Source organism: Mus caroli, unplaced genomic scaffold (genome assembly GCF_978045245.1).
Source record: "Mus caroli unplaced genomic scaffold, Mus_caroli_1 scaffold_6, whole genome shotgun sequence".
Lineage (NCBI taxonomy): Eukaryota > Metazoa > Chordata > Mammalia > Rodentia > Muridae > Mus > Mus caroli.
The window spans coordinates 29,269,145-29,296,977 of NW_028227261.1; the positions used below are offsets into that span (position 1 = coordinate 29,269,145).

Genomic DNA, 27,833 nt, shown 5'->3' on the forward strand with positions numbered 1-27,833 from the left:
GAAATACCTCCATGAGATCCAGCTGTAAGGCATTTCCTCAATTAGTGATCAAGGGGGGGAGGGTCCCTTGTGGGTGATGCCATCTCTGGGCTGGTAGTCTTGGGTTCTATAAGAGAGCAGGCTGAGCAAGCCAGAGAAAGCAAGCCAGTAAAGAACATCCCTCCATGGCCTCTGCATCAGCTCCTGCTCCCCGACCTGCTTGAGTTTCAATCCTGACTTCTTTCAGTGATGAACAGCAATGTGGAAATGTAAGCCAAATAAACCCTTTCCTCCCCAACTTGCTTCTTGGTCATGATGCTTGTGCAGGAATAGAAACCCTGACTAAGACACCAGGTTTGTGTGTTCTTTGCAGTGTGTGTGTGTGTGTACAGTGTGCTCGCGTGCACACACACCTGTGCGCACACACTCATGCAAAAAGAGGATCTAAGAAGATGGCTCTGTAGGCAAAGTGCTAAAAAGTGCTTTAGCCCTGAGAGCCAGGATTCAGACGTGAGCTACCATGCCAGGCTTCAAAACCTTGCTTGTAAAGAATCGTCTCTCGTCCGTGTGTAGCCCACCTCTCCTGCACAGGTAACTGCATTAGTTCAAACACACAGATTTGCTTGGGAACTTTCTCTTCAATTGCCTACTGGATCTACTAGTGGGATCTACTAGTAGATCCAGTGTGTCATTTCTGTGCTCTGCCCACACCAATTTAGTAATGTGGTGGTGGTGGCATGTGCCTCTAACCCCAGTTCTAGGGAGGCACACAGGGTTCCCAGGTCTAAACGGGTAAGCTCCTGGATCAATGAGAGATGAAGGGACTGAGACACTGGCCTCTGGTTCCCATATACATGAGCATACATATGAATATGTCCATGCACACAAACGAGATCATCCTATAAATGCACATGGCAGTCAGCTCCTCGGCTTGATACAGTGCATATCATTTTCAATTCCTTAAATATTTTTCCCCAGATTTTAAATAGCTGTAGGGATTTCCAGCACAAAACTAACACCATCTACGACAACGATCGCTTACTAAGCAACTTTCAGAGTACTCGCTGAAGCAGGTAAGGGACTCTTACAAACACCATCAATAAGAAAGCCAGTGTTCTCCTACACTGTTTTTATCCTAAATCCATTCAGAGTTTATTTTGCATATCCTGCAAGATCCTACCTTTCTCCCTGGCCCATTAGCTATTCAACAGACCCCTGGGGAGGGGGATGTTTACTTGTTTTTGTTTTGAAGACAGCCTTATAATGTAGTTTTGGATAGCCTAGAACTTGTTATGTGTACAGCAAGCTGGCCTTAAACTCAGACATCTGTCTTCGCTGCCTTTTAGGGATTAAAGGTGTGTACCACCATTCCAGGCTTCCAAACCCTGTTTGCCACATATCCCACCCACCACCAATTAAAAGCCTATCTCTGTTGCACATATAATTCCAGTATGATTCCATGAGATGAGAGTTGTTTGTGAATTTTCTCCTTTGTTGCATTTCTGTCCTGTGTTCTGTCTGTCCTGTCTCAGGTACGGTAGCCTTAGCATACTGTTAAGTATGTAGTAGAATCGTCTCCTTTAGAAAGGCCCTCTCTCATATTTACTCTCCTAGGTATGCTGAAGGGTTTTCCAAATTAAAAAAGAAAACAACGTCCCTTCAAAGAAGAGCTCTGTATCATTCGGACTGTGTTATATGAAATGGGCTGATTTGAGACAATGAGGCTCCGATGTAACATTAATTCTTCTGACACATGGCTTCATCTCACCAAGTTGTCTAGGGGTCATAGAATGATTTTCTGCTTCTTCATGGGTGGCTTTATATTTTCCTCTGTATGGGAAGTAGATCTTAAAAAATATGATTTATGATCTATACATATATACATATATATATATGCACACACACACATATATATGTTGGATATATATATCCAACAGGCTAGTAGATCCAACAAGTAGGCCATATATATATATATGTATATATATATATATATATATATATATATATATATATATGTGTGTGTGTGTGTGTGTGTGTGTATAGTTCTGACAGGCTACCATTTAATGGGCCAGTATCGGCATATAGGAGAGATGGGAACATCATCATCCTGAGAATCCAAGACGGTCTCTGCGCATGGCGCTCACCTCCCTAGGTGCAGAACTTTCCACACAGGATAACCCACGTGAGCAGCATTTCTGTGGACATTCCTGCATGTCTGCATAAAAATGTGATCTTCAGTTCCTCCAGGACAAGGAAGCTGGCATCAGGGCAGTCCCCACCTTCCATCAGGCTGGATCTCACTAGACTGTTCTCCAAAGAGGGAGGCTGCCCACCCTCACCTCGCACTAGCTTCAACCAGCCGTTCCCCTGGCTTCCTATCCATGCCAACACTCAGTGTTCTCGGGTGCTAGGCTCTTTTCTGGTTTGATGGATGTGGGACAGCATCACATTTTCATTTAATTGTCCCGGTTCACCTCCCTGATTGCGCAGGGCCGACGATATGTTCACCAATGATTCTGCCTTCCTCCTGGGACTTCCAGTTCGCATCCCCTGTTCATGGCATTTTCCCAATTTATTACAGTTCTGTCGTTTTTATTTTTAAATCAAGTTTTACAATTTTCTTGTAAAGATTATCCACGTGTTGCAGGACCAATCTCTAGATGGTTTCCAGTTTTTGCCTCCATAACAAATGAGAATTTTATTTTCCTGATTATGCTTTTTAATTGGTTACAGAAACACCAGCTGCTTTGTTGAAATTGTCTTATTGGTTCTGATAGCTTATTAGTTGAATCATGTGTGTCTTCTAAATAAACGAGACAATTTTCTACTCTCCTTTCTAATTTTTATAGCTTCCTTTGTTGTGTCTGGGTCTAGCTGTAATGGCTTGGATCAGCAGCAGAACGCTGAGAATCGCTGCCAGGATCACAGTCACTGCCTCTCGGCAGCCTAGGAACCTACAGGAAAACTGCCCATCAAACCTGGCGCTCAGTGGGGTGTTTAGGAGGGCCTTTCTGCTGTCCTCCTGAGAAGGTCCAAGTCCCAGTCTGTGTTTTTAGAATATTTTAAGAATCCTGACTGGGGACTGGCTTCCATCTAAGGGTATTTTGGGCTATATTAACAGGATCCTCCCTCCCTCCTCTCCCCCTTTTTTTCTAACCCATTCCTAAGATATTAGACAGAAGCACAAGAAAGTCTCAGTGTTTCCAGGGCTTAGATCTAGACAGTGGCAGCCTCACGCAGGGAATCTAAACAATAACATCATGATTCTTTCTATGGGGTTGACACGGCTTCACAGCCTGGCATCCTGCCTGCTTCCGCTATCTTTGTATTGCTATGCTGGCTGGATTCAATCTGATTTTGTCTAGGGGGTTTCAGATCAATGATCATAAATAAGACTAGACTAATAGGGCCATGCTTCTGGTTTTGTTCTTTAATTTTTAGCTTTTGCACTATAAATTGACAGGCTATATCCGTGTGGAATATGGAGTGATGCTGTGATTTATGAATGAAAGGTAAAAAAGTAAATGAAGCTAATTACATATCCATCACCTCACTGCACTCTCTCTCTTTCTCTCTCTCTCTCTCTCCCCCCCTCTCGTGTGTGTGTGTGTGTGTGTGTGTGTGTGTGTGTTGTCTTTTTTAAGTCTTCTCTATTTTTCTCCTTTCTTTCCTTGGAGACATAGTCTTGCTACGTAGACCAGGCTGGTCTTAAACTCACCTCCTGAGTGCTGGGATTAAGTGTGTGCCACCACACCCAGCTCTAACTTCTACTTTCTTTCCTTTTTAATCTGTTTTTTCTTCCTTCTTTTCTTTCCTCCCTCCCTTCTTTCTTTCGGACTGAGGTTCTCATTGTACCAGAGTTCACCAACGTGGCTAGGTGGGCTGGCGAGCAGGCACCAGGGGCTCCCTCTTCCAGCGTAGCACTCTGCAGACATGCACCAGGGTGATAGAGCCTGGCTTTCATGTGGGCTCTGGGGATCTGAACTCAGGTCCTCGTGCTTGTGCGGCAGGCACTTTGCTGAATGAGTCGTCGCTCCATCCCTGCCGCTCATTCCTTATCATGAGATTGTGGGATATGCAATCTGTTACATGGACTCTCCCATCCCTTTGTGTGATAGATTCCCAAAGCAAAGCCCTAGTCCTCTCCCCAGGTAGGGCTCTGCACCTTGTGACCATCCCTGTCTCCTTACTGCCCCCTTCCTCTGGCCTCTGTGAACTTCCTTTCCTCTCATTAACACCCATGCTTTCACTTTGTCCCATTTATATCCGGAGGTCCATCTTTTTTTTTTTTTTTTCTTTTTTTCTGGAGCAGCTTGAATACTGTAGGGATTAGGCCTGTAAACTAGGCCTGGCCTGGAGCTTTGGGGAGATGATGTAAGGAGTTTTAATTTGTTAAAAATGGTTTCTGGTTTATTTGGGTTCATTTGTTCTTTCTCTCTTTTCCTTCCTTCCTTCCTGCTTTCTTTCTTTCTTTCTTTCTTTCTTTCTTTCTTTCTTTCTTTCTTTTTTTCTTTCTTTCTCTCCCTCTCTCTCTCTTTCTTTCTTCTCCTTCTCTCTCTACTCCTCCTCTTTCTTAGTAGCAGTATTTTTTTTTTTTTGAGACAGTGATTCTCTCTGCAGCCCTAGCTAATTTGGACTCACACTGTACTCCAGGATGGCCTCAGACTCACAGAGATCCACCTGCCTCTGCCTCCTGAGTTCTGGAATCAAAGGCATATAACGCCACCACCCAGTAGTTCTCACTTTCCAATAGTAGTGCTTTTAAAATCTTCTAATGATGTGGTCACGTGTGTCTCAGTGTGGGTATGTGCACGTGAGTGCAGTGCCAGCAGAGGCCAGAAGGGGGTGCTGGATCTCTTGTAGCTGAAGGTATAAACAGTTTTGAACTGTAAGTCATGTGTGCTTGGAGCTCAGCTTGGGTCCGGTAGAAGATCAGCAGAGACTCTTGACTGCTGAGCCATCCCCTCAGTCCCACACATTAGCATTTGCTAATCTACCAAACACCTGTTTCCATTGCTTTTGCTTTCTGATTTCTTGGTTCACAGCTGTTCCTAGTTTCTTATTACCATAATCCAGACCACATCTATATTTATATCCTCTTCCCTCCCGTATTACACATCCATCACTCCCCTTTGTGATCAGACCTGCAAGGTTTATTTTATTAGTCACTTTAAAAAAGAAGAGTTAATTTTGCTGACAATGCCACTGCTAGTAGGTTTTTTCCTAGTAATTTCCTTATTTGCTTTTATGGATTGATTGGTTGATTGATTGAGATGAGATCTCAGTCAGGTAGCTCATGTTGGCCTGGAGCTCACTGAGTAGCTGAGGCCATGAACTCGTGACATTCTTCCTACTCAGTTCCCAGGAACTTGAATCACCATGCCCAGTTCCTCCTCTTCTTTAGAAACCATCTTTTCCTAGACTGGGTGTATGTCCCTGCCATCCCAGCATATGGAGGCTGAGGCAAAAGAATGTAGAGTTTGGAGTTTGGGGGCTACACCTGGAGATGCTCCAAAACACGCAAGTAAATAGACAAACAGGTATCTGTCTTTCCTCATCTCTCTTTGAATTCATTTTGTCATGTTAATCAAGTCACTAAGCCCTTGTTTATCTTTCAAGTGGGTAACATATCAGAGACTCACAGAGGCATATTAAAGTTTTTCACAGAAATTCCTGCAATGAATGCAACATATATATATATATAAATATATATATATTTATATATATATATGTGTGTGTGTGTGTGTGTGTAACATTTCTAGTAGTCATGTTACTTGGCACATCAAATTTTATTATAGATTGATTGAACATTTCATTAATACAAAAGAATCCCATTCTTCATTTCCTCTGAGATGTGGAGATGTCCTCATGAGCGTCCTGTAATGAGCTGATTTCATTTGTCAGTGTTACCACCCCCCTTCATTGTCTCTGTTCGGTGTTTTAATTGGATGATCATGTTTTTCATCTCCATGCAATCTTTCCTCATCTGAGAAAGCTCTGTTTTCATTATTGCCTATTTTGTGCCATAAATACAATATTCTCTCAACTCCTGTGAAGAATACCAATTAGGAGCTCTTAAAGTATGTTTCTGTTCTTTGTGGCAAACTGAGGGGCAATTAGCTCTGATCCCTCAGACAGGTCCCCTACTCATCTGCTGATTATTCACACATACTTGGTTAATTTCCTTGTTGGCACATCATTGCAGAGGGACAATGGAAATGGGAGAATAAAACCCCACCTAGATTTTAAGGGGGAGCACAGGAGCTGAGCTAAAGCTGCCCCAGTACACAGAAGCATTTCCAGTGGTGGAGTGTTGGGGCTGTTGGCATCCCTTTCTCTACTGAACCAGAAAGCTCTTGATCATCTTTCCCTAGAGTGTCAACAGAAGCCAAAGAGAGGCAAGATGTCATACAAGGATAGAATTGGGGGCTCTGTTGTCTCTCAAACCTAATGCTTAAGCTGAAGGCTGAGGAGAACTGACATCTTGTCCCCCCAAATGGCTTTACCCTCTTCTGAGCATGGATGTTCCTTTAGGCTTTTTAAAAATGTGTATGTATGCAGGTGTGGGTGGGAGTGTAAGGGTGTGGGTGCATGTGGGTGTGAATGTGTGTGTAGGCCAGAGGTCAGCCTTGGATATCATTCCTTAGGAGCCATGCACCTTGCTTTCTAGTATTTCTCTTTGGGCAATGGAACTCACTGATGGCTCATATCAGGCTAAGATGGCTGGCCAGAGAGTCCCAGGATCCTCTTGCCTCCACTTCGCCTGTGCTGGTTTAGCAAGTCCATGGCCCCATGCCTGTTTTTTTTTTTTTTTTTTTTGCATGAGTATTGGGGTTCAAATTCAGGTCCTCATGCTTGTATGGGAATACTTGAACCACTGTGCCATCTCTCCAGCCCACTCTTGGGATCTAGAATACTTAGTTCACAAGTTGGGAGTCACTAGGGGATACCCTTTGCCATGTCACAGTGAGGCAAGGAAACCCTCTTCAGATGCAGCACCATGCTCCTGGGCTTCCAGCCTGGAGAACTGAGAACCAGATACGTCTTTATCTTTAATACATTAAAAAAAGCTTTTAAGTTGTCTATGAAAGGCACCTTCACCTGCTTCTCAGGGCTGAGACCACCTCCCTTCACTTCCCTTTAGCTAGTCTAATGGGAAGGTGTAGTCTGTAATTATGCATATGTGCTTTCTTTGTCATCTTGAGCTGGGAGTTGTCCTTCTGGACTACCTTACTTTAAGGTCCTTCCTATCTCACTCATATCGGGGTGGCAGGAAGATCAACTGCAGGAATCATATAAAAAGAGTGAGGTGGCAACAGAAAACAAACGAGAATGGGTGGTGGTCTAGCCTAAATTTCAGAGAAATTTTAGCTTTTAGGGTAATGACCAGGTCACAAGTTCCATATGCAGGAGAACATGCCAAGTCAGAAATACAAGCCTTCAGGTTTGGGAGATCAGTCAAGTGCATGAAATCCATTGGTATTATCTTGGGAGACATATAAAGTGTGAAGAAGGTGACAGATTCTCATGTCTGTTCAGGGCTGCACCTGTCAATGCTGGAGGCACAGGTAAGGAACATACAAGCAGCATGGAAGGTGAGACAGTTGCACCAAGGCAAGGGGAAGAGGTTGTTAAGGGCAACTCTCATGCTTTGGGCTCCTTGCATACCCATGTTGAGGTCGACCAGATGGCAGGCATGGCACTCCTGCTGACTGTGATTGCAGGGCAGCTCTGAGTCCCACTTGGGAAGCTATGACTGCCAGTTTCTTTGAGTTCTAAAACAGTTTTGTTATATATTGATGTCCTGAGTTCTTTCTAAGAGGTTCGAGAGTCCTGAGGGTTGTGGGAAGAGCTAGGACAGGAAAGGGACAAACAATGTCAACCCAGGTTCTTTGCTTTCTCGTTTCTATAAGTTTGCTCTAGAGCAGTGGTTCTCAACCATCCCAGTGATTTGGTCCTTTAATACAGTTCCTCATGTTGTGCTGACCCCAAAGCATAAAATCATTTCTGTTGCTACTTCATAACTGTACTTTTGCCACTGCTATAAATTGTAATGTAAATTATCTGATATGCAGGATATCTGATATGTCACCCCCAGGTAGAGAGCCACTGCTCTAGAGGGTTCAATAATTTTAGGGAAGTGTGTGTGTGTGTGTGTGTGTGTGTGTGTGTGTAGTTGTGTATTGAGAATCAAAAGCCACCAACATGTCTCAATGTCCACCAGGTTATTTTATATGTGCTTCAGTTATTTTATGAGGAGTGAGGTAAGCATGAGAAATACTCTCACCTACACAGTGAGTGAGCAAGTACATGCGTATGTGAGAGGGAGCGGGGAGGGAAGGGGGAGTGGAGAGAGAGAGGGAGAGGGAGGGAGGGAGAGAGAGAGAGGGAGGGAGGGAGGGAGGGAGGGAGGGAGGGAGAGAGAGAGAGAGAGAGAGAGAGAGAGAGAGAGAGAGAGAGAGAGAGAACAGACTCCAGAGATGGGTCAGTGTACCAACTGTCCATAAACATGACAGTCAGTTAATGGCTCCTCTTTCTACTTCCCAGAGTAATGGCCTTTGGCTGTTCTGAATGTTCCTCATGTCGGTATTTCTCTGGCTGCTGAGAATGAAATCGTATTAGGATAAGCTAGTGAAGTTCCTTGGCTTAGGATGAAACTGACTAAATCTGGGCAATGCTTTCCATATAATCCATTTTATTACTGCAGGTCTTTAGTACATTCTCCAAGTTCAACTGTTTATTACCCACACGCGAATTCCCTACACATTATCAGCGGCTGCCACTTAAGCACACACAAAGAAATCCAAGACAGATGTCTCTCAGGCTCTTAATAACTCCCTCTATCATCTGAGCCTTGCCATTTCTTTCCCTAATGAGCTTGCTTCCTTCAGCCTATTGACACACAGAGGCCATTGTTACAGTGATGCTACTGCATGCTCAAAGCATATGTAAGCACATGTGCACAAAGCATGCTGATGTGTGGTGCAGATGCAAGTGAAATAGATGTACCAGGCCAGACACACATTCACAGACAAGTGGAAATGAACATAAGAATGTACATACCCAAACATGTATACACATGTACCATATACACATTTACATACATTTACACACATTTATAACACTACATATCCCAAACATGTACAAACATAATAGACATACATGTACTCACACATACACTATCCACAAAATATGTACAGAGGCACATAGCGTCTATACAAACAGTACATAGACACTACACATAACCTGTACATATGTGTACTTACATATACACTACACAATATACACATACATGTATTCATATACTGTATACAACATATATACATGTGTTCTCATAATATACTACATATGTAATATTTATATATATAACATGTATGTACATGTATGTATACATACCATAGGCATGCACATATGTTCTGTGAGATCTTAATTGTTCTGATTTAAAGTCATAGTTCACAAAAAAACTGATCCATTGACTGGTTCAACTGACTTCATCACCTTTTTAAAAAAAGAGTATGTGTGTATATATATATATATATATATGTATATGTATATATATACATACATACATATACATATATATATATATATATATTACATGTGTAAATACATGTTTTGTGTGTCTGTGCATGTGGGTATGTGCTCGTGTATTGAGTGTGTGTGGTGGCGTCAGTGGCAGATGCCTTCCACTGTAACTTTTCCACTTATTGGTTTAGAAGCAGGGTCTCTCACTGAACCTGAAACTCACTGATTGGCTAGGCTGGCCAGCCAGAATACTGCTGTGCTCCACAATGATGGCCTTTCACACTGTGTGGACACAAACTCCTTATGCTTCCTCAGCAGGCACTTTACTGACTGAGTCATCACCCCATCATTTGATCAGTCCACTCATACATCTGTGAGGGCAGACAGTTCCTACGAAGGTGCTAAGGCCACACCTCCTACCTTTTTTGGTCTTCTCTTCCCCCCAGGTGAGAATACCCATCAGGGCTCGGGGGAAGTGGGGAGTTTGGGCCATCCACACAGGGACAGATGGGGAATTAATCACCCTTTGCACATGGTTACCTACACACCGTAGGAAATCAATCGCCATTACCTTGAGGAGGTCTCCTTCAGCGAGCTCAAACGCCTTGGCTTTAAGCTGAATCCCCTTCCCCGGCTGGGTCTGGATGGAGTAGATACACTCGTGATTGTTATTGTAGTTCACAGGAAAGTTGGGGGACAGCAAAGTGCCCTGAGTGCCTGTGACTGAGTTCCCACACTCCGCTGGAACGACAATTAGAATATCCACAGATTAACCCACTCACACAGAAAGCTACTCACAGCTCTGCATAATAACTTCACGGGTATGCTGAGGCTGTCTGCTTGCCCACACTCTCTAGGACAGCCTACCAAAGTTTTACCAGCACTAGCCTGCTTACAGTTCTGCCTGCTTTCTTCATCTTTCTTTCTTTGCTTGTCTCTTCTCTGTAGAAATAGAAAACACATCACTGGATGCCCTCTTCTTTCACTGTGTTAGTTTATAAAGCACTGGTCCCTTACATCTGTTGGTATCATAGCAACAGAAGGATGCTAGAGAAGGAGACAGCCAAACCTAGAAAGAGAACTTTCAGTATTCAAAGACCGGGACTAGGAAGTAATGAGACTGAATAATAATCACTAGCCCTTACAGGCAAAACACCACAACTGCTTTACCAGGGTCTCAGGCAAGAGCCATGAATGCCAGACCATTGAGGCAAGTATAAGCCTTCTTTCCTAGTTTACATAAGTGTTGATACATCAAGAGGAAGGGCTGGGAATGCCACCACCTTGGGCCTGTGTTAGGGGCCTGAGGCTCTGAGAAAGTTTTTGCACAGGCCTATCAAACCTCTGCATCTTGCACCAATCAAGAAAACCATCTTGCCTCTGGAAACGGTGTTTCTTCTCCTGCAGAAACAGTCTTTCCCACTCTTCTCAGGCCTGTGTTTATAGAAGGCATCACATATTCTCCTTACATTGTTAGTATTTCCATCCCCTCCCCTGTCTTATGATTCCTTGGGTAGCTGTCACACTTCCATCTCTTCTACAAGTGGCTAGTGCCTGGCTAACTCAGGTTTGGTGGCAGGGCATAGCTGGAGGCAGGGGGCGACCTTTCAGTAGGCTCTCTAGGATTCCTAATTGTGAGGCTCCCTCTGTAACTCCCTGTGTTAAGGAACCTGCCACATTGTTCCCTGCTTGCCTGTCATTTGCATTCATCTCCTAGCCAAACTCTGAGCTACATGAGGCCCAGGACCACGCTTGAAGAAGCTGTACATTTCCAAGGCTCACATCTGTAAGATAAATATTTGTTGAGTAAACGGATGAATGGAGGAATGTGGCCATACTCCGATCCCAGAAGAGGCATGGGGCTAAAAATAGTCAGGTTCCAGAAGGATGGAAACGGGAGTCCAGATGGCAGGCTCATTACTTGTCTGGACAGATGGGCGGTTTAGAGCATGTCTCTGCGGTGGTTGGTGGCACAGCCATTTTCCCCTGCCGCTTCTCTGTGTCCTTACTCCTGGCTGGAAGGACCTTCAGGTCCACTAGCCAGCTCTAGTTCCCCTAAGCCAGGAGTGTGCTAGATGACACCCACAGGGCACATAGAGACCTTCAGAACAGAGTCTCTATGGTCTTTGTCATATGCTTGTCCCCAAAACTACTCTTAGTTCTTTGAAGGTAGACATAGTCACCACTAAGCACCATTAAGTTTCTAATTGTCAACGGGCCCTGTTCCCTGGTCCCTATTCTATTCTCCGCTTTAGTTTCCCAAGACTTTGGATAGGACCTTGTTTATCTCAATGGAGACAGGGTCCCTTGAGTACTTGACACAGCCAGTGAGCACAATGAACAAATATCAGATAAATGTGCCAAACTGGGATGTAAAACTGAAGGGACAAGGTGGGTGGACACCCTGGGATCGCAGCTGCTGACAGTCTCCAAAAGCACGCTCCTAAACGGCATAATTCCTGGGTGCCCTCAGATGAGGCTTGGGTGGCTGCTGAAGGCTGTGCACAGTTTAACACAATGACTCAGCCTATCTGAAGCAGTGCACCCACCCCCATGTAGGCAGGGGCACGAGGTGCCATGGGGTGGACAGACTTTGGAGGCAGAGAAGTTATAGCAGCTCCCTGGGCGCTCTTTATCCAGACCTTAAGAGTATCCTCTGAGACTGGAGAATGAACATGTAAGGTTGGATGTATGAAACGGGAAAGCACAGAGGGAATGGCCCACATGGTGGACATTCACTCAGGGTAGCTCTTCCTCTTTGATTCCAGTTTATCCGCCTCCACTGGGCATCCTATCTGCTCTGGGGCTATCAGGGTTCTTATGGGAAAGTTCTAGCTATCAGGCTCACGATGCCCCAACTGTTCCTCAAGCCCCTTGCTCCTTGCCCAGCTCATGACAGCCGCCTTCCTCGAACATGGTCTCTGGCAGAACTTTAGACTGTCTTCCCAGCGCCAGCTTCCTGCATTCCAGCTTTTTGTCCAATCTCTGGCCTAGCAAGTCTTCCCCGTCTTTCCCATACACCCAGCACACACATAAGAAGGGACACAGGACTGCTGTGTCTCCTAGGTGGCCAGTCCCTGCCCAATGGCAAGGTCCTGACTCCCTGCCAGAGCCTTGGTTCTAGGTACAAGAGAAGGGACAAGAGGAGGAAGGGATGTGACACTTGCTTCTGGGAGAGTTTCCAAAGAGGCAGGGGAGATGAGCAGACGCCACAGGAAGCCAAACACAGGTGTAAATGAAAACAAACCAGCGCTGCAGAGAAGCAAACAGGCACATGCCCAAGAAAGAACCTCTGCTGATTTAGACATCTGTGACTTCTGCCGCCCCTATCAGACAAGGTCTCAGTAAGGGTAGGGCTGTATCTTATCCATCAGTCTGAGGCTCCTGAGGGGGAGGGTTAGGTCTTCTCCATCATTTTGGGGCTTCCAAGGACAGGACAGCATTTCTTGTTGCAGACTGGGGTTCCCTCCCAGGGTCAAGGCTGTCTCTTCCACATCAAATGCAGGCGCCCCTGAGGTCAGGGGCTGGATCACCCTGTCACGCCATGTTTTAGAGCTCGGGGCTGTTTGTACACTCCGTGGCTGGGAATGTTCCTGGTGGCGTAGAGTGGGCTAAATCATCTAAGTGACGCCTTACGGTGAAGGTGGCAAGCAGAAGCACCCCCATGGGTGGGCAGGCCTGCCATGACTCTGGCAGGAGTCTCTGCTGCAGGGCTGGTTGTAATTAGAGGTGATTATAACTGCTGCGTGTTATTAATACCATGTGAAACAGAAGACAAATGCAATAATGAAAATATTGTGCGGTGTCGTGAACAAACAGTAATTGGAATAATGAGTTAAAGGATGAGTTGGTATAATGAGACTGGAGAGGCAGGAGCTTTAGCGGGGTGAGCATCTGGGGGGCCTGGAAAGCCCCACTGGAGACGAACTCTCTCCAAGGCCCTCATGGAGGGGCTTTTCCAGATGCAAGGGCAGCTGCTGGTGGTCAGGTCTGAACGGGACCTCCCCCAGGGTGAGTTCTACTGCAGCTTTGTTGTCTGAATGCTCTCCCTTCTGAATTTGTAAAATATTATTGACAAACTAATGACAAGTCGTTAATCCATAAATAAAATGATAAAGATGTTATTGGCAGAGTGACAATTACATGACTCCCTGTGGCTTTATGGGGACGATGTCACCTCATCCAGAATGCATCAGATGTGGTTGGCTCCATTTTTATCAATGAGGAAGCCAGGCAGAAGGGTCTGGTGGTGCTAATGGTTTAGTGATTGGCAGAGCAGAGGCCTGTGATTTATGTGCCTGCTCAGTAGGGCCTGGCCCAGCTCCCAGCCTGGGAGCTGTTGTCCTCTGCGGAGCTCCGGGCCCCATGGCTTTGTCCAGGGCAGGGCTGACCTCACAGGTGTGAGGGCTTCCTCTCTACCTTTCCTCCTTTCCTGTTGTTCCTCCTTTCCTATTGTTGTGTTTGTGCACTTGCTCATGTATATGTGTGGGAGTCAGAGGTCAGTGTCAGTTCTATTGTCCACTTTGGGTTGTTTTTGAGACAGGGTCCAGTAAACCTTGAGCTTGACAAGGTGCTAAGCTGGGTGGCCAGCCAGCCCCCAGGGATCCACTTGATTCTGCCTGCTCAGCACTGGGATTACAAGTGTGTGGTACTATGCTTAGCTTTCTTATGTGGGTGCTGGGGATGGAACCCGGGTCTTCACCCTTGCAAGACAACATTTGACTGGCTGAGTTATCGCTCCAGCTCTCTCCTTTCTTCTACTTGCCTCTCCCCTCCCCTCCCTGTCTTCTTTCTCCCTCTATTTTTTCTCCACCCTCTGTCTCTGTCTCTGTCTCTCTCTTCCTTTCCACTTCATGACTGAACTAGGGAACCTCCCTACCGCTGAGCCTCAACCCTAGCACCTCATGGGCGTTGGCGATGCTGGGTTCTGTTTTAATGGACGCATGATACTCTGATCTGTTCCTTATGTTTTCTAAGAGCTCCATGGCTACCTGAGAGCATAGTGAGTTCTTCACTAATTCATCTGTGTTCTATTGGGTTCAGTACTGAGGCCACTGAGCAAATAGCCCTCCATCCATAGTAGCAATTATCCCCACTTCCTATGGTGTCATCCTACTTTCTATTCCCTTTGGGCCCAGAGCACCGATCAACCTTCTTTTGGACTCTAGCAGCAATGTAGGCCAGTCCAGTGCCAATGTCCTGCCCACTCCCTGTCTTCCTCCATCTCCAGTTCCTCTGCCACCTGCGCCCAGCTGCCTGTTCAGCTGCTTTCCCAGCTGTTCCTCAAACACCAAGCAGCCTCGTGGCTCAGGTCTGCTCCACGCTGCCTCCTCATGTCCAGCTCCTCCGCATATCTGCTAAAACGCCCTTTACTAGAGGGGTCCTTCCTGCCCACGATCACAAAGCAGCAGCCCTCCTCCGCACTTTCTCTGCTTACACAGTATATACACATGTGTGTGTTCTTGGTGGGTTCCCCACTGAGTGGGGTGGGGGATGGGGAGTCTCTCTCTGTGGTGTGGACTTTTTTCATCTCCAGGAGCTAGAAGCTGGACTGGGGTATACTAGGTGCATCATAATTGAGCCCAGCTCCTGCCCTTCCCCCTCCCTGGGTGAAGTGTCTTTCTAGGGATTTTCCAAGAGCAGATAGCCCTACACAGCTCGATTGAGAGTCCTTTTGAGTAAAGGATATATATATATATATATATATATATATATATATATATATATATAAAATCTCCTCCACTAGCCACCCTCTCCCACATATTGCTTTGCAAGAGGCATCTGAAAACTAGAGCCTGTGCTAATGGCTGGAGGTGGACATACTGAGGTCAACTGCACCCAGAGACTATCAAAACTTCTTGGCAAAGGCCAGGTCAGGCCGTAGAGCAGATTCCTTTGCATCTTACAGAGGTAGTTAGACTACGCATCCAAGGTCCCCCTGCAGGTAAGTGTGACTATATGGATCCTCAACCCAGGCCCATGAGCCTCCCGGTTGGGTGCAGCCCTCCGCCTCGCTCTAAATTTGGCCCGCCCAATAAGGGAAGCAGAAGGAAAGCACGTGACCACCTACCAACACACCTTGGCAGAGGCGAGCTCCACAGGCGCCGTCTGCCCCCCAGGCACGTGATGCGGGCCGTGCCCTCCAGACGGTACCCGGGGAAGCAGGAAAAGGTCAGGGTGTCGCCCACACCAAACTGCAAGCCCTTTCGGATGCTGTAGGCTGGAACCTCGGGCTCTTCGCAGGGCTCCAGGTCATACTCTGCAGAGGAAGACAGTGGGAGTGTTAGTCGCGGAGACAGTTGAGGACAGCCCCAGCACCAAGGAAAAGGGACCAGAGGAAAAAAATCCTAGACTACAGTGTGCTAGCTCCCAACAAGTGTGGGGAAAAGGAGAGCCATCCTGAGGGCTCAGGCCGAGAGAAATGTTGGGAGGCTCAGAATCTGGGAGAAGTGCTCCACAGAGGACTTTTGAGAGTCCTCCCTCTGCCCCTACTTTGGGGTTCCACTTGAACCTGAAACCTGGGCCTGGCAGGTGCTCTGGAATCTCCCCAGGCACCAACCAGCTTCACACACCAGCCATTTTCAGGGAGTCAGGGCCTGTGGTCCTGCTTTGAGCAACGTGCACTAGGATCCTGACTCCAAACGCTTCTCTTGAAGTTTGCTCTGAACAAGGCTGGCTTTGCGACCAATGATAAGCCCAGTGGGAGGGTGCCCAGGGCATGCATGATGTCTTTAGTGAGGATGTGACTGTCTCTCTATGCTCCATATAGTAGGGAGGAGGGTCCTACTGGCCAGGCCTGCTCAGGCTGATGGCCTGGGGACTTCTGTAAAGAGGGCAGCAGGAGGCTACGCTGGGCTAAGGAGGAGCCCATCAGTACTTCTGTCCTGCTGATGCGGGAGACCTTAGGTACCTCAGGATGAGGGTGGAGGGGACAGCTGGTAACAGGAGTAAAGGCTTCAAATGCCAAGAAAGAGCTTTCTTTTCAGGATTCCCAAATTCACAGCTAAAAATATATCACTCTGAGATTAGCGTAGATGCAGATGCTGAATGAGCCTGAAACATAGATACAGTAACTCTCATCTCTTTCTGTAATTGCTGGGGCTGTGAAACAGGAGTGAGTCATGGGGAATTCGTCAAGCAGGGACTCTTGAAGAAGGAAGGGACTCTTGTGAATTCCTCTAGTTCACCCATGTGTGTGTGTGTGTGTGTGTGTGTGTGTGTGTGACATGTTCAAAGTGTACCCTGAGTCAGAGAATGAACCTCCTGACACACATCAAGACTGTTCCCGTGAAGTCCATTGTGTCTAAGCTAAGTATTTTCACCTGCAGCATTGAGGTCATTGAAGAGCTATGAGAGAGAGAGAGAGAGAGAGAGAGAGAGAGAGAGAGAGAGAGAGAGAGAGAGAGAGAGCTCCTTGATCTCTTCTCCCCAGGGACAGTCACACACATTACCTGAGAAGGTGATGTTGAATCCCTCATAGGACATGGAGAAATCAGAGATGAAGCGGACTTGAGCGGTGAAGTTGCCATAGAGCCCGGCACTGATGGGGGCTGGCAGCCTCGAGCCGGTCAGTTGCCTCAGGGGCTGGGAGAAGCTGCCGTTCTCAGTGATGAGGAGGTAGTCATGGCCGCTCTCCAGGTGGAAGGTATGGAAAGTAAAGAACACGCCTGCAGAGGGGAGAGAGAGCAGAGGCGCAGGCTGGGGTGGGCAGGGGGCTGGAGTCGAGCTCCTTGTTCCAGCGGTCAGCACGCGCAAGGGACAGTTTGCAGATAATTTACTGCATTGATTCACAGCATTCTCTGTGTCTTTGTAGAGTCTGTACCATGGGTGAGATCCAGGGTGAGGAGGAGGAAAAGGCCAACGTGTTAAACAAACGTCTACAGTGAGAGGGATGGACCCTAGACTGGAGACCAGACTGTCATGGGAGTCTAGAAGGCAGTCTACAGCAGGAAGCGGGGCTGGGGAGAGGAAGCAGGGCTGGGGAGAGGAAGCAGGGCTGGGGAGAGAGCTCAGTTGGTACAAGGTTTGCTGTGAGGACCTGAGTTTGATCTTCAGAACCCATGTGTGCGGTCAGAGTGTGGTTGTTTGTGCTTGTTGACCCCATAGCTGGGGAAGCAGAGATAGGCTGATTCCCAATGCTTGCTGGCTGACCCGCCAGCTCAGCCCAGCCTGTGAACCCCGGCTCAGTGACAGATGCTGTCTCAACAAAACAAGGTGGACAGCTCTAGGAGCAACACCCAACTGTCCTCTGGCTTCCACACACATGTTCATACATGCACCCACATAAGCATGCACATATAACTAAGTAGTAGATTAAAAGATGTAGCGGGAAGAGAGGCTTGTGAGACAGCTTTACAAAGAAGAGAATGCTTAATTCGAATCTCAGAAGGTCTCACAGTCATTCAGTAGGTTAAGACAAGGAAGATTGTCCCTGACAAGGGAGTGGCCTATCTTTCAGAGGGCTTTATGAGCAGCAGGGTAGCTGGGTATCTTTAGGGGAAGCATCTGGACCTGAAACTGGGGACAGATCTGGCACTTTGCTGGAGTTAACAAGATGGCTGGCCCCTCCCAGCCCAGGTCAGACTTTTGTTATAGCACAATGGTAGGTCAGAAGGAGGATGAGGGGAGTCAGAGAAGTCAGTTTCAAGGATGGCTGCTTGCACTGGACTGGGGGTGGGGCTTGCTCAGCAGCAAGAGCAAACATGGCTAAGGAATGTCGAGCAGCTGGGTTGGTAGCAGTGGCAGATGTGATGCAGAGGGGTGAAGGGGACTCTTGGGAATAAGCAGCTGCAGCAGAGAGCAAAGCAGAGGCTCTGGTGGTGAACCCAGCCTGGGTGGTGTCTGAGCTTCCAGTGAGGAGCTGAAAAGAGAACCAGGAGTTCAGGACTCAGGTGGGACTTCAGAGGTGGATATGAGTCACCAGCAGAAGGTGGCATCGAAAGCCATGAGTTTGGACTAGCGGGTCCAGGAGAGTTTGCAGTGTCAGAGATGGGGAAGTAGAAGCTGAAGAAATTACATGAGACAGAGGAGGGGCGGAGGCAGCAAAGAGAACTGGAGAGTGGGAAGACAGGGGATGTGAGCGCCCTTGGACAGCAGCAGGAATGTATCTGTGTGTCGCTTTCCATGAGGACAAATGTCCTTGGCACCTACCAAGTGTCAGGGTCGGGGAGGGAAGACTACAAGTGTAAAGCAAAGGAAACACAATAATATTTCTTCACTGAGTCTTGATGCCCCTGCTGCCACTATTCTTGCTGTCTTGTTTGCTCCCGAGGCCAGCCCTTAGCAGCTAGAAGTGAAGCTGGAGAAACAGATCCGCCAGTTACCCTAAAATGGGGGTGTGATCTGTTCCATGTCTATTTTGTACCCTGGGGAAAACAAGGCACAAGAGATAAAGTCATTTGTCCAAGGTCCTCCTCATAGGTAAGCAGAGCTACACCTAGGCCCTCTGACTGCTGAGGCGACTCTGTCCTCCCACTCCAGGATTGCAGCCTCTCAGGCTAGAGGACAAGAGTAGGTGGTAGGCTGGAGGGTGAGGAGGAAGCTGCTGGAACAGAAGGATATCAACAACAGACAGCTCTTGAGCTTGTCCTGATTCTGCTGTTTGGGTGAGTCTATGTGAAAGCATATGCGTGAGCCAGTACGTCCATGGGCCATGTAGTGTGATGAGGACAGGGTCCATTTGCTACTGTGTGTGTGAGCTATGGACCCACAATATGGCAGTTACCTGGGAGCTTGTGAGAAACACCTCTCTGCTGACCTACCAGGCCCCACTGACCTGTGGCATACCTCTGTGCCATCACTGACACCGACAACAGTTTTGGTAAATGGTGGTTGGATCCAAGCCCCTAAGGCTGAAGAGTTTGAAAGTGTTCGGATGTCTTGCATCCCCATGGATGGGAAGGAGCTAGAGATCTCCAAATGTCTGGGTTTCTATGAGCGTTGGGGAGATGGAAAATGAGCAGAGGTGGTGAGGTGTAAACAATCCACATCTAGGTAACTAGGATTCGTCCAAGTACCAATGCATGCAAGGATGCAGGTCCTGTGTCCCTACCAAGCACTGGGCTGGTGCTTAGTGGCTTATGCTGAGAAAGATCTGGCTTAGTGAAGGAGAGGGTTGCAGCAACTGTAGGCAATCTCTGTAGTCTGTGGGGAGTATGAGCAACTATATCTGGGGGCCTTCATGGGGTACATTGGAGGGATTCACCAGTGAGGGTCCATATGGCCCTTGGCAAACAGGTATGACCATGTGTGGAGGGGGGAACATGTGGGTCAGACACAGTAACTAGCAGAAATAGTGGCTAAGACACCAGCTTGCCCCTGCTCTTCCAGCGTGCAAACACAGCCTCTCCCGGGGAGTAAACATTTGGCAGGGAGTCTAAGGATGAGCAAACCCAGCTGAAACCCTCGGGTTTCCCAGCTGTGCTGATTGCTTGGGGGCTCTTTAGGCCATTGTGAGAAAATGAAGACATTGTCATAGAAATAGAGAGGTACTGGTTGGAGCTTGAATCCTATTTGGTGTGACAGATGCACACGGTAGCATGAGCCACTGCACAGGGCAGAAATCACAGGGGTCACGTGTCTGTCTGCCTGTGGAAGGACGGGAGCTTGAGTCCCTTGGTAAGCTTCTTCCCTCAGCTGCAGTAGGGAAATGGCAGACTTTCTTTCCAGGTGGCAAATAGTCCTTGGGGTGAGGTACAACTTGAAAGAGCCACACTGTCAGGCTCCTGGTGCCGTCTTGGCACATAGCAGAGATCCAGCAGGCATTCAACAGGTGATCAGGGCTCCAGATCCCCAGGTCACCTGGGAGGTTGGGAGAGGCCATTCCTGGTATGACAGGAGGATGGGTACTAGAGACTAAAATGCCAAGATTAGTGCATCAAAGGAGCCCATCTGCAGAGAGAGCCTGGAAGCCCTTTATCACCTCGAGGCTTCATCCGTGGAACAGAACATTCAGAGTGGGGAGAGGGGTACAGCTGGGAGACACAGGGACAATGAAGAGTTATAAAGGACTATGTATAAGGAGCCTGATGCTTCTGGGACATTTTCCTTAGTCCCCTCTTCCATTCTTGGAAGTGTCTTGTTCCTTCTTAATTGTTTGCCCCCTTCTCTTTCTAATCAAGTGTCCCTGGTCCAATCCTTTGTCCTGAGTGCACGAGCCTTCGAACTGTGCCCTGTGAACCCAGATCAGTGGTCCTAAGCCTACTTTCTCTGACACCCTGGGCTTTCTGACTGCTTCTGACCCTGGGCTTTCTGACTGCTTCTGCTTCTTTCCTGCAACTGCCAGGCAGGATTTCCATCTTGCCTGTCCTGTTTTTTTTTTCCCCCTTGAAATTTAATAAAATTGTCTTCATGCTTCTGAGTCTGTTTTAAAAATCTTTTATTAATGATTTTAAGAATGCCAAAGAGGGAACCCCATTTTCCTAGTAATTAACATTGAGGTCTCTGAAAAGTCATTCTCTGGACCCCTGCATCGCTAACTCCCTTCACCATCCACCCCCTGTAACCTAAAGAGAGACTGTGCTCATCCCCTTGGCCAACACGTGACTGAAACAGAGCACTCTGGGGACTTTGATTTCCTGCTGAGGGAATCTCACCTGGGGAGAAGGAAAGAGCTACAGCCCAGGTGGTAGCCACAGCTGGGGACTTGTCTCCAGGAATGAGGTCTCACACAGTTCTGAGAACTTGACCTCTTGTAGGTGACTGATCCTGAGATAATGGTGCCGAGTGGGACCAGATCTTGCCCAGGATGGTTATGGCTATGCAATCTATTTAACCCCAAATCTCATGGATTCTAAAAGTGGATGTGGAGTTCTCTCTCTCTCTCTCTCTCTCTCTCTCTCTCTCTCTCTCTCTCTCTCTCTGTGTGTGTGTGTGAGAGAGAGAGAGAGAGAGAGAGAGGGAGAGAGAGAAAGAGAGAGAGAGAGATTGAAGTGATTGAACCTCTTTGTTTCTCTTCTCAATGTGTCCACATTGAATAAATCCCTCTTTAGTGCTTTCCGCCAATACTTTATTCCCTTAATTGACCAATTGAGGACTGGTGGCTGAAGCTGCCCATGCCCTGGGTCTGACCATGACTCCAGTAACCCTGCCATATGGCAGCTGAACAATTCGGAATATCCTCTTGTTTGGGAACAATTCAAATAAGCAACCTGGGGGTCTGTTAGCCCAACATAGTCTAGGAGCAGGGCCTAGGAGAAGGGTGTGGTCTCAGTTCCTTTCAATTCACACCACCAAACAGGTCTCTAGGTCCTGTGTGCTGGAGTAACCAGGGGAGGGGAAAGCACCAGGAACCTGAGATCTGTCTTTCAAAGAGCTCCTAATATGTTATGGAGATGAGGGTTAAAAGGAAAGTTCAAGTTAGGGACCATCTTCTCTCTCTTGATGATGGCAAGTTCTAGAAACAGCTCAGGTCTGGGTGGCTGGGACCCAGCAGGTGTCTGCAGCCCAGGGTTTCTCTGCCTGGTTTACTTGGGGTTCAGTGCTAAAGGTGAGGGAAGCTTTTGTATAGTTCTAAGGAGGTCTGGTCGTTCACCACAAGCTTTCATGGATTCTCAGACTTTTTATCCCAGCTAATTCTTTCATGGATATCACCCTTGATCAGAAGCTTCCATCTTGCCTAAGATCCCGGTGTTTCTGTCTTCTGTCTGCCTCATCATGGTACACTGCGGTCAGGGTCTACATCATCAGACAAGCCTGTGTGAACTAGCCAATGAGCTGACGTGATTTCTAGGTAAACGCACACAGAAATACAGTGACATATACATTCACACGAGCCAGAGAAACATGCATTTCTCTGATACAGAATATCTTTAATACTAGCATTGTCTTTCTAGGGATCCTCAGGGCTACCTTGACTTCCAGGAGGTTCCTGCCTTGCCTTGATGGAGAGACTCTGGGCCATCCTAGCCCTGGGCAGAGTTGGCCTTCAAAGCCAAGGTGGATACTTCAATATACATGGTATGTATAGAAATACTCTTCAGGTTTTTCTTTATGCAAATAGTGCGGTTACATAAGATATCGTCCTCATTCATGGGAAAAGCAGTCCAAAGATGAGAATGAAGAAAGGACAGCTTGTATGAACATGTGGAATAGACCTTGCAGATCATGTATGATACAAGTAGCCTAGCTTCTGCTTTATAAAGGCTCCAGACTTTGGGGGCCATACTTTGCTGTTTAACTTATTGGCACATCTCTGATGGTCGGCAGACATCCTTTCCTCTCTTATTTCTTTCTGTAACTGTCTGGCATTCTATTCCATACCTACACTCTCTGCTTACTTCCTGTTTTATTTTTATTTGTGAGTGTGTGTGCATGTGGGTGTGTGTGTTTGTGTGCATTTACATGCTACATGGATGCAATGCCCGTGGAGGCTGTTACATGGAGTCAGATTCCCTGGAGCTGGAGCCACCTGAAGTGAGTCTGAGAGCTGAACTGGAGTCATCTAATCCATTTCTGGAATTTTGTAGTCACTTGGATTAGCTAGTTAATTTGTGCTCGTTGTGTGCGCATGCGTACATGTACTATGCACACGTGTGCCTGTGTGTAGAAGGCAGAGGTTGATTCTGGTGTCTTATTATTGGGGACACTGAATCTGGCACTTACTGACTTGGCTAGCTGCTGGCCAGTGTGTCCCAAGAAGCCACGTATGTGTGCTTCCACGGCTCTGGTGTTACATGTATTACTGTGCTTGGCTGTGTACATGAATGCTGGTGGTCTGAGCTGAGGTCTTCAATGCATGTTGAGCAAGCATGGTATTAATGGAGGCATCTCCTCAGCCCTGGTTCCTAATCTGTTGATGTAATAAAAAGCTGTAATTGACAGGTATATGACAGTATGCAGCCTTACGACTTGTGTTCAGGTAAACGAAATAAAATCGCTGGCTACAGAGGCCACACTGACCTCTCATTCCCAGACCACCGCTGGGAGAAGCCCAGGCTTGTCCGCACTGGTCAGAAGTGAGGCAGCGAGGCTTAGCCATGTCTTTACCACACCGTGCATAACGACACCCTGACGTGACTTGGAAAGGGAAAGTGTGTTTCATTACTGGCTGAAATTGCATGTCTTTAATTATTGGTGGGGCTGATGTTTTCAATTTGTATTTCAATTATGAAGTGTTAGTTTATAGCTCTGCTCATTTTTCAGGCTGATGGGCCGGGCCGAGTTTTCTTACAGAATTTAAAAGCTCTTTACACATTAGGTCGGCAGTGTTTAGTCAATTACGTACATCACAGATTTTTTTTTTTGTATTTACTATTGACTTTGCATTTTCACAGAGGTTTCTTTTTTTTTTTTAATACAAACCTTATCAATTTTTAAATTTTAATTGAATCCAACAGCCTTTGCTTTTATGGATTATCTCTGCTAAAGGGACATCCCACCAGGGGCTAAGACTATCCATGGCTCTCTATTGCTCCTATCCACGGGGCTTCGTGGATGAGATATGGATGGGATTTTAAACATTCCTTTTCAAAATGGTTAAACTCATGCTCTCTCTCTCTCTCTCTCTCTCTCTCTCTCTCTCTCTCTCTGTATGTGTGTGTGTGTGTGTAGGCCTGGGGTTAATTTTAGGTGATGTTCTTCAATAGCTGCCCATGCTGGTTTTGGAGACAGTTTCTCAGCTGAACCTGGGGCTCACTGCCTGGGCTAGGCTGACTGGGCTAGGCTGACTGGGCTAGGCTGACTGTGCTAGGCTGACTGGGCTAGACTGACTGGGCTAGGCTGGCTGTGCTAGGCTGACTGGGCTAGACTTACTGGGCTAGGCTGGCTGTGCTAGACTTACTGGGCTAGGCTTACTGGACTAGGCTGACTGGGCTAGACTTACTGGGCTAGGCTGGCTGTGCTAGGCTGACTGTGCTAGGCTGGCTGGGCTAGGCTGACTGGGCTAGGCTGACTGGCTAGGTTGACTGAGCTAGGCTGGCTGGGCTAGGCTGACTGGGCTAGGCTGACTGGCTAGGTTGACTGGGCTAGGCTGACTGGGCTAGGCTGACTGGGCTAGGCTGACTGGGCTAGGCTGACTGGACTAGGCTGACTGGGCTAGGCTGGCTGTGCTAGGCTGACTGGACTAGGCTGACTGGGCTAGACTTACTGGGCTAGGCTGGCTGTGCTAGGCTGACTGTGCTAGGCTGGCTGGGCTAGGCTGACTGGGCTAGGCTGACTGGCTAGGTTGACTGAGGTAGGCTGGCTGGGCTAGGCTGACTGGGCTAGGCTGACTGGGCTAGGCTGACTGGGTTAGGCTGGCTGTGCTAGGCTGGCTGTGCTAGGCTGACTGTGCTAGGCTGACTGGGCTAGGCTGGCTGGGCTAGGCTGACTGGGCTAGGCTGACTGGCTAGGTTGACTGGGCTAGGCTGACTGGGCTAGGCTGACTGGGCTAGGCTGACTGGCTAGGTTGACTGGGCTAGGCTGGCTGGGCTAGGCTGACTGGGCTAGGCTGGCTGGGCTAGGCTGGCTGGGCTAGGCTGACTGGGCTAGGCTGACTGGGCTAGGCTGACTGGGCTAGGCTGACTGGGTTAGGCTGGCTGTGCTAGGCTGGCTGTGCTAGGCTGACTGTGCTAGGCTGACTGGGCTAGGCTGGCTGGGCTAGGCTGACTGGGCTAGGCTGACTGGCTAGGTTGACTGGGCTAGGCTGACTGGGCTAGGCTGACTGGGCTAGGCTGACTGGCTAGGTTGACTGGGCTAGGCTGGCTGGGCTAGGCTGACTGGGCTAGGCTGGCTGGGCTAGGCTGGCTGGGCTAGGCTGACTGGGCTAGGCTGACTGGGCTAGGCTGACTGGGCTAGGCTGACTGGGCTAGGCTAACTGGCTAGGTTGACTGGGCTAGGCTGACTGGACTAGGCTGACTGGGCTAGACTTACTGGGCTAGGCTGGCTGTGCTAGGCTGACTGTGCTAGGCTGGCTGGGCTAGGCTGACTGGGCTAGGCTGACTAGCTAGGTTGACTGGGCTAGGCTGACTGGGCTACGCTGACTGGCTAGGGATAGCCCAGAGGTCCTCCTTTCTCTGCCTAACAACTGAGGAAGCAGCAGAAGCTGGGGAGGCAAACACATGTGTGTCACTCCCAGAAAGAAGAAAGCAATGTGAGAGGGGGCCGCCATGCTCAGAATCCGAAGGGCGAACGTGAGGAAGAGGGACCAAAAGTGTCCTGGGTTTCTTTGGTTACAGAAGGAGGACAAAGGGTTTCAGAAACACCGGAGAGATGCTGCTGAGACAACAGGTTGACAATAACCTGGCAGTACAGACCTGTAATCCCTGCTATTTGGACACATGTTCAACACCAGCCTGGTTGACTTAGCAAATCCCTGTCTCAAAAGAAAACGTAAAAAGAGGGGTGGAAAATCTAGCTCCATCATAGGGGCGTAAGCATGTGTACAGTCCTACATTCAGTGCTTATCTCTGTGCCAGTAGTAAAAAATTTAAATATATATATATATATATATATATATATATATATATATATATTTGTGAACTAGCTTCCCATCTCTATACTGATGAGGGTGTGACACCCCCTCATGGGATGGATTATGCTGAATGCTGGCCACTAGCAAGACCTCTTAAAGCCTGAGAAGTTAGATTCTCAGCAGTATTTACTGAATGGCTTCTGTGATGCAGACAGGTGTGCAGCTCCTGCAAGTTTTCTTATTGGTGAGAAAATCTAGATGAAGCTAAGCTCCGTTGTCACCATGTAGTGAAATCTTCATAGAAATTGCTCTGGCCTGGGACTCTGGAGTCCTGGCCACAAGGTTAGTACCTGCGGCAGGCTTAGACACTCACCCTTGCCATGTGATGTCTCAATAACCCAGGTGCAGTTCAAGTTGTTGGGGTAGAAGTCAGGGAACCCTGGCGACAAGATGGTGCCACTGGAACCTTGAATGAAGCCACCGCAGAGAGCTGTAGGAGTGAAGTGGGCAGAGGAAGTCAGAGTGCCTCAGAGAGCTCCCTCAACCATCCTTCATGAACACCCACCCCAACCCCCAAACCACCAACCTCATCGATGAGTGTTAGGGAGTCAGTGAATCAGGCTCTTGGTTTATCAGGGGAGGAAAAGAATCTGCTCTTTATCGCCCTTTACTGGTGTGCCTCACCTTCACAGCTGGGCAGGGCGCGACTCCACTGGAAATTTGGCTCACACTCCAGGGGCTCCCCATCGCTTAATGTGTAGCCCGAGTCACAGCTGAAGGTCACCAGAGCACCCACATAGAAGTCATTTCCATGACGTTGCCCATTGACGGGGATGCCTGGGTCCAGACAGTGGTCTGACTGCAGTGTAATAGCTGGAAAAGAGAAGCCACAGATGATGACAGATAGTGTGTGATGTCATCAAGGAGGACTGCACTTGGCTTATAAATGGAGGGAGGACAGAGCCTTGTTTTACAGAGGCAGAAGTTGCCAGTTACCGACTCATGAAATGCGGCCCTTGGTATTCATGTAGCGGGGGTGAGGGTGGGGCATTTGAAAGGCCCAGCTCTCAAGTAGGGTCACACATTTAGTCCAGGTCTACTGAATGTTCACTCTGGCACTATATCAAAGCTTAGTGACAAAGCATGAGTCAGAAAATGACTCTGTCCTCACGATGTTCTCAAGTCACATCCATGATACTTCCTAATTTGGTCTGAAAGGTATTGATGACGTGAGGTTAACCTTCTAAATCAAGGGGAGGCAAATGGAAATGATGAGAGAAGATGGATGCAACGGAGATGCCAACTGACTTCAAGTTCATGGCCAGTCAAACACTTGATCCCACAGTGCAGGGTATGGCAGCAGCCAATTATTCGTAGACAGAGGTAGCTGTGAGGGGTGCACATGAGACCTGGCCTGAAGGTCATGAGTAACTCAGTTCCCATGACCTGTGAGAGAGGCTGAGAATGATGTTCTAGGATGGCTAGGGCTGGGCCCCATGGTGGAGCACAGTCAGGGGGCCTTCCCCCAACCCATTCAGTCTGGTGGTCTGCCTCTTTGTGCCACCCGCTGAGACTCACTCTCATAGCGGAGCTGGAAGCCGATGTCTGAGTGACTCTTGTCAGTAGAGAAGAGGAGGTAGAGATAGTTGCTGGTGCTGATGAGGAATTGGGGCACCTGGGTCCCATGGTAAACGCCAATCAAAGGTGCTGAGTATGTCCGTCCATCTCGCACTTCCAGGGTGTCATAGTTGACCTCCGTTTTAAACCTACCAAACGATGCAAATGGAGATGTTTTAAGAAATCCAAAGTGCATCATTTGCCCTGCCTCACCCAGGTCTCCAGGCAATCAGATTTCAGCAGACAGGATATTTTAATATAATTTGCATATATTTACTAATCATATGGAAGGTCTTCCTCTAGTGCATTTAACTCGACTCTC

At 47.8% G+C, this 27,833-nt stretch overlaps 1 protein-coding gene across 1 annotated transcript in view; it reads right to left on the reverse strand.

The window, feature by feature from the left end:
* Csmd2 (CUB and Sushi multiple domains 2) overlaps positions 1–27,833 on the reverse strand; it is a 574,744-nt gene that overhangs the window by 147,692 nt on the left and 399,219 nt on the right. Inside the window, exons 17-22 of the mRNA XM_029476560.1 lie at positions 27,473–27,660; positions 26,579–26,767; positions 26,268–26,384; positions 16,956–17,171; positions 15,575–15,763; positions 10,076–10,245 (exon numbers count right to left, since the gene is read on the reverse strand). Coding sequence (XP_029332420.1) covers positions 10,076–10,245; positions 15,575–15,763; positions 16,956–17,171; positions 26,268–26,384; positions 26,579–26,767; positions 27,473–27,660 — 1,069 coding nt within the window. The remainder of the gene's footprint in view (positions 1–10,075; positions 10,246–15,574; positions 15,764–16,955; positions 17,172–26,267; positions 26,385–26,578; positions 26,768–27,472; positions 27,661–27,833) is intronic.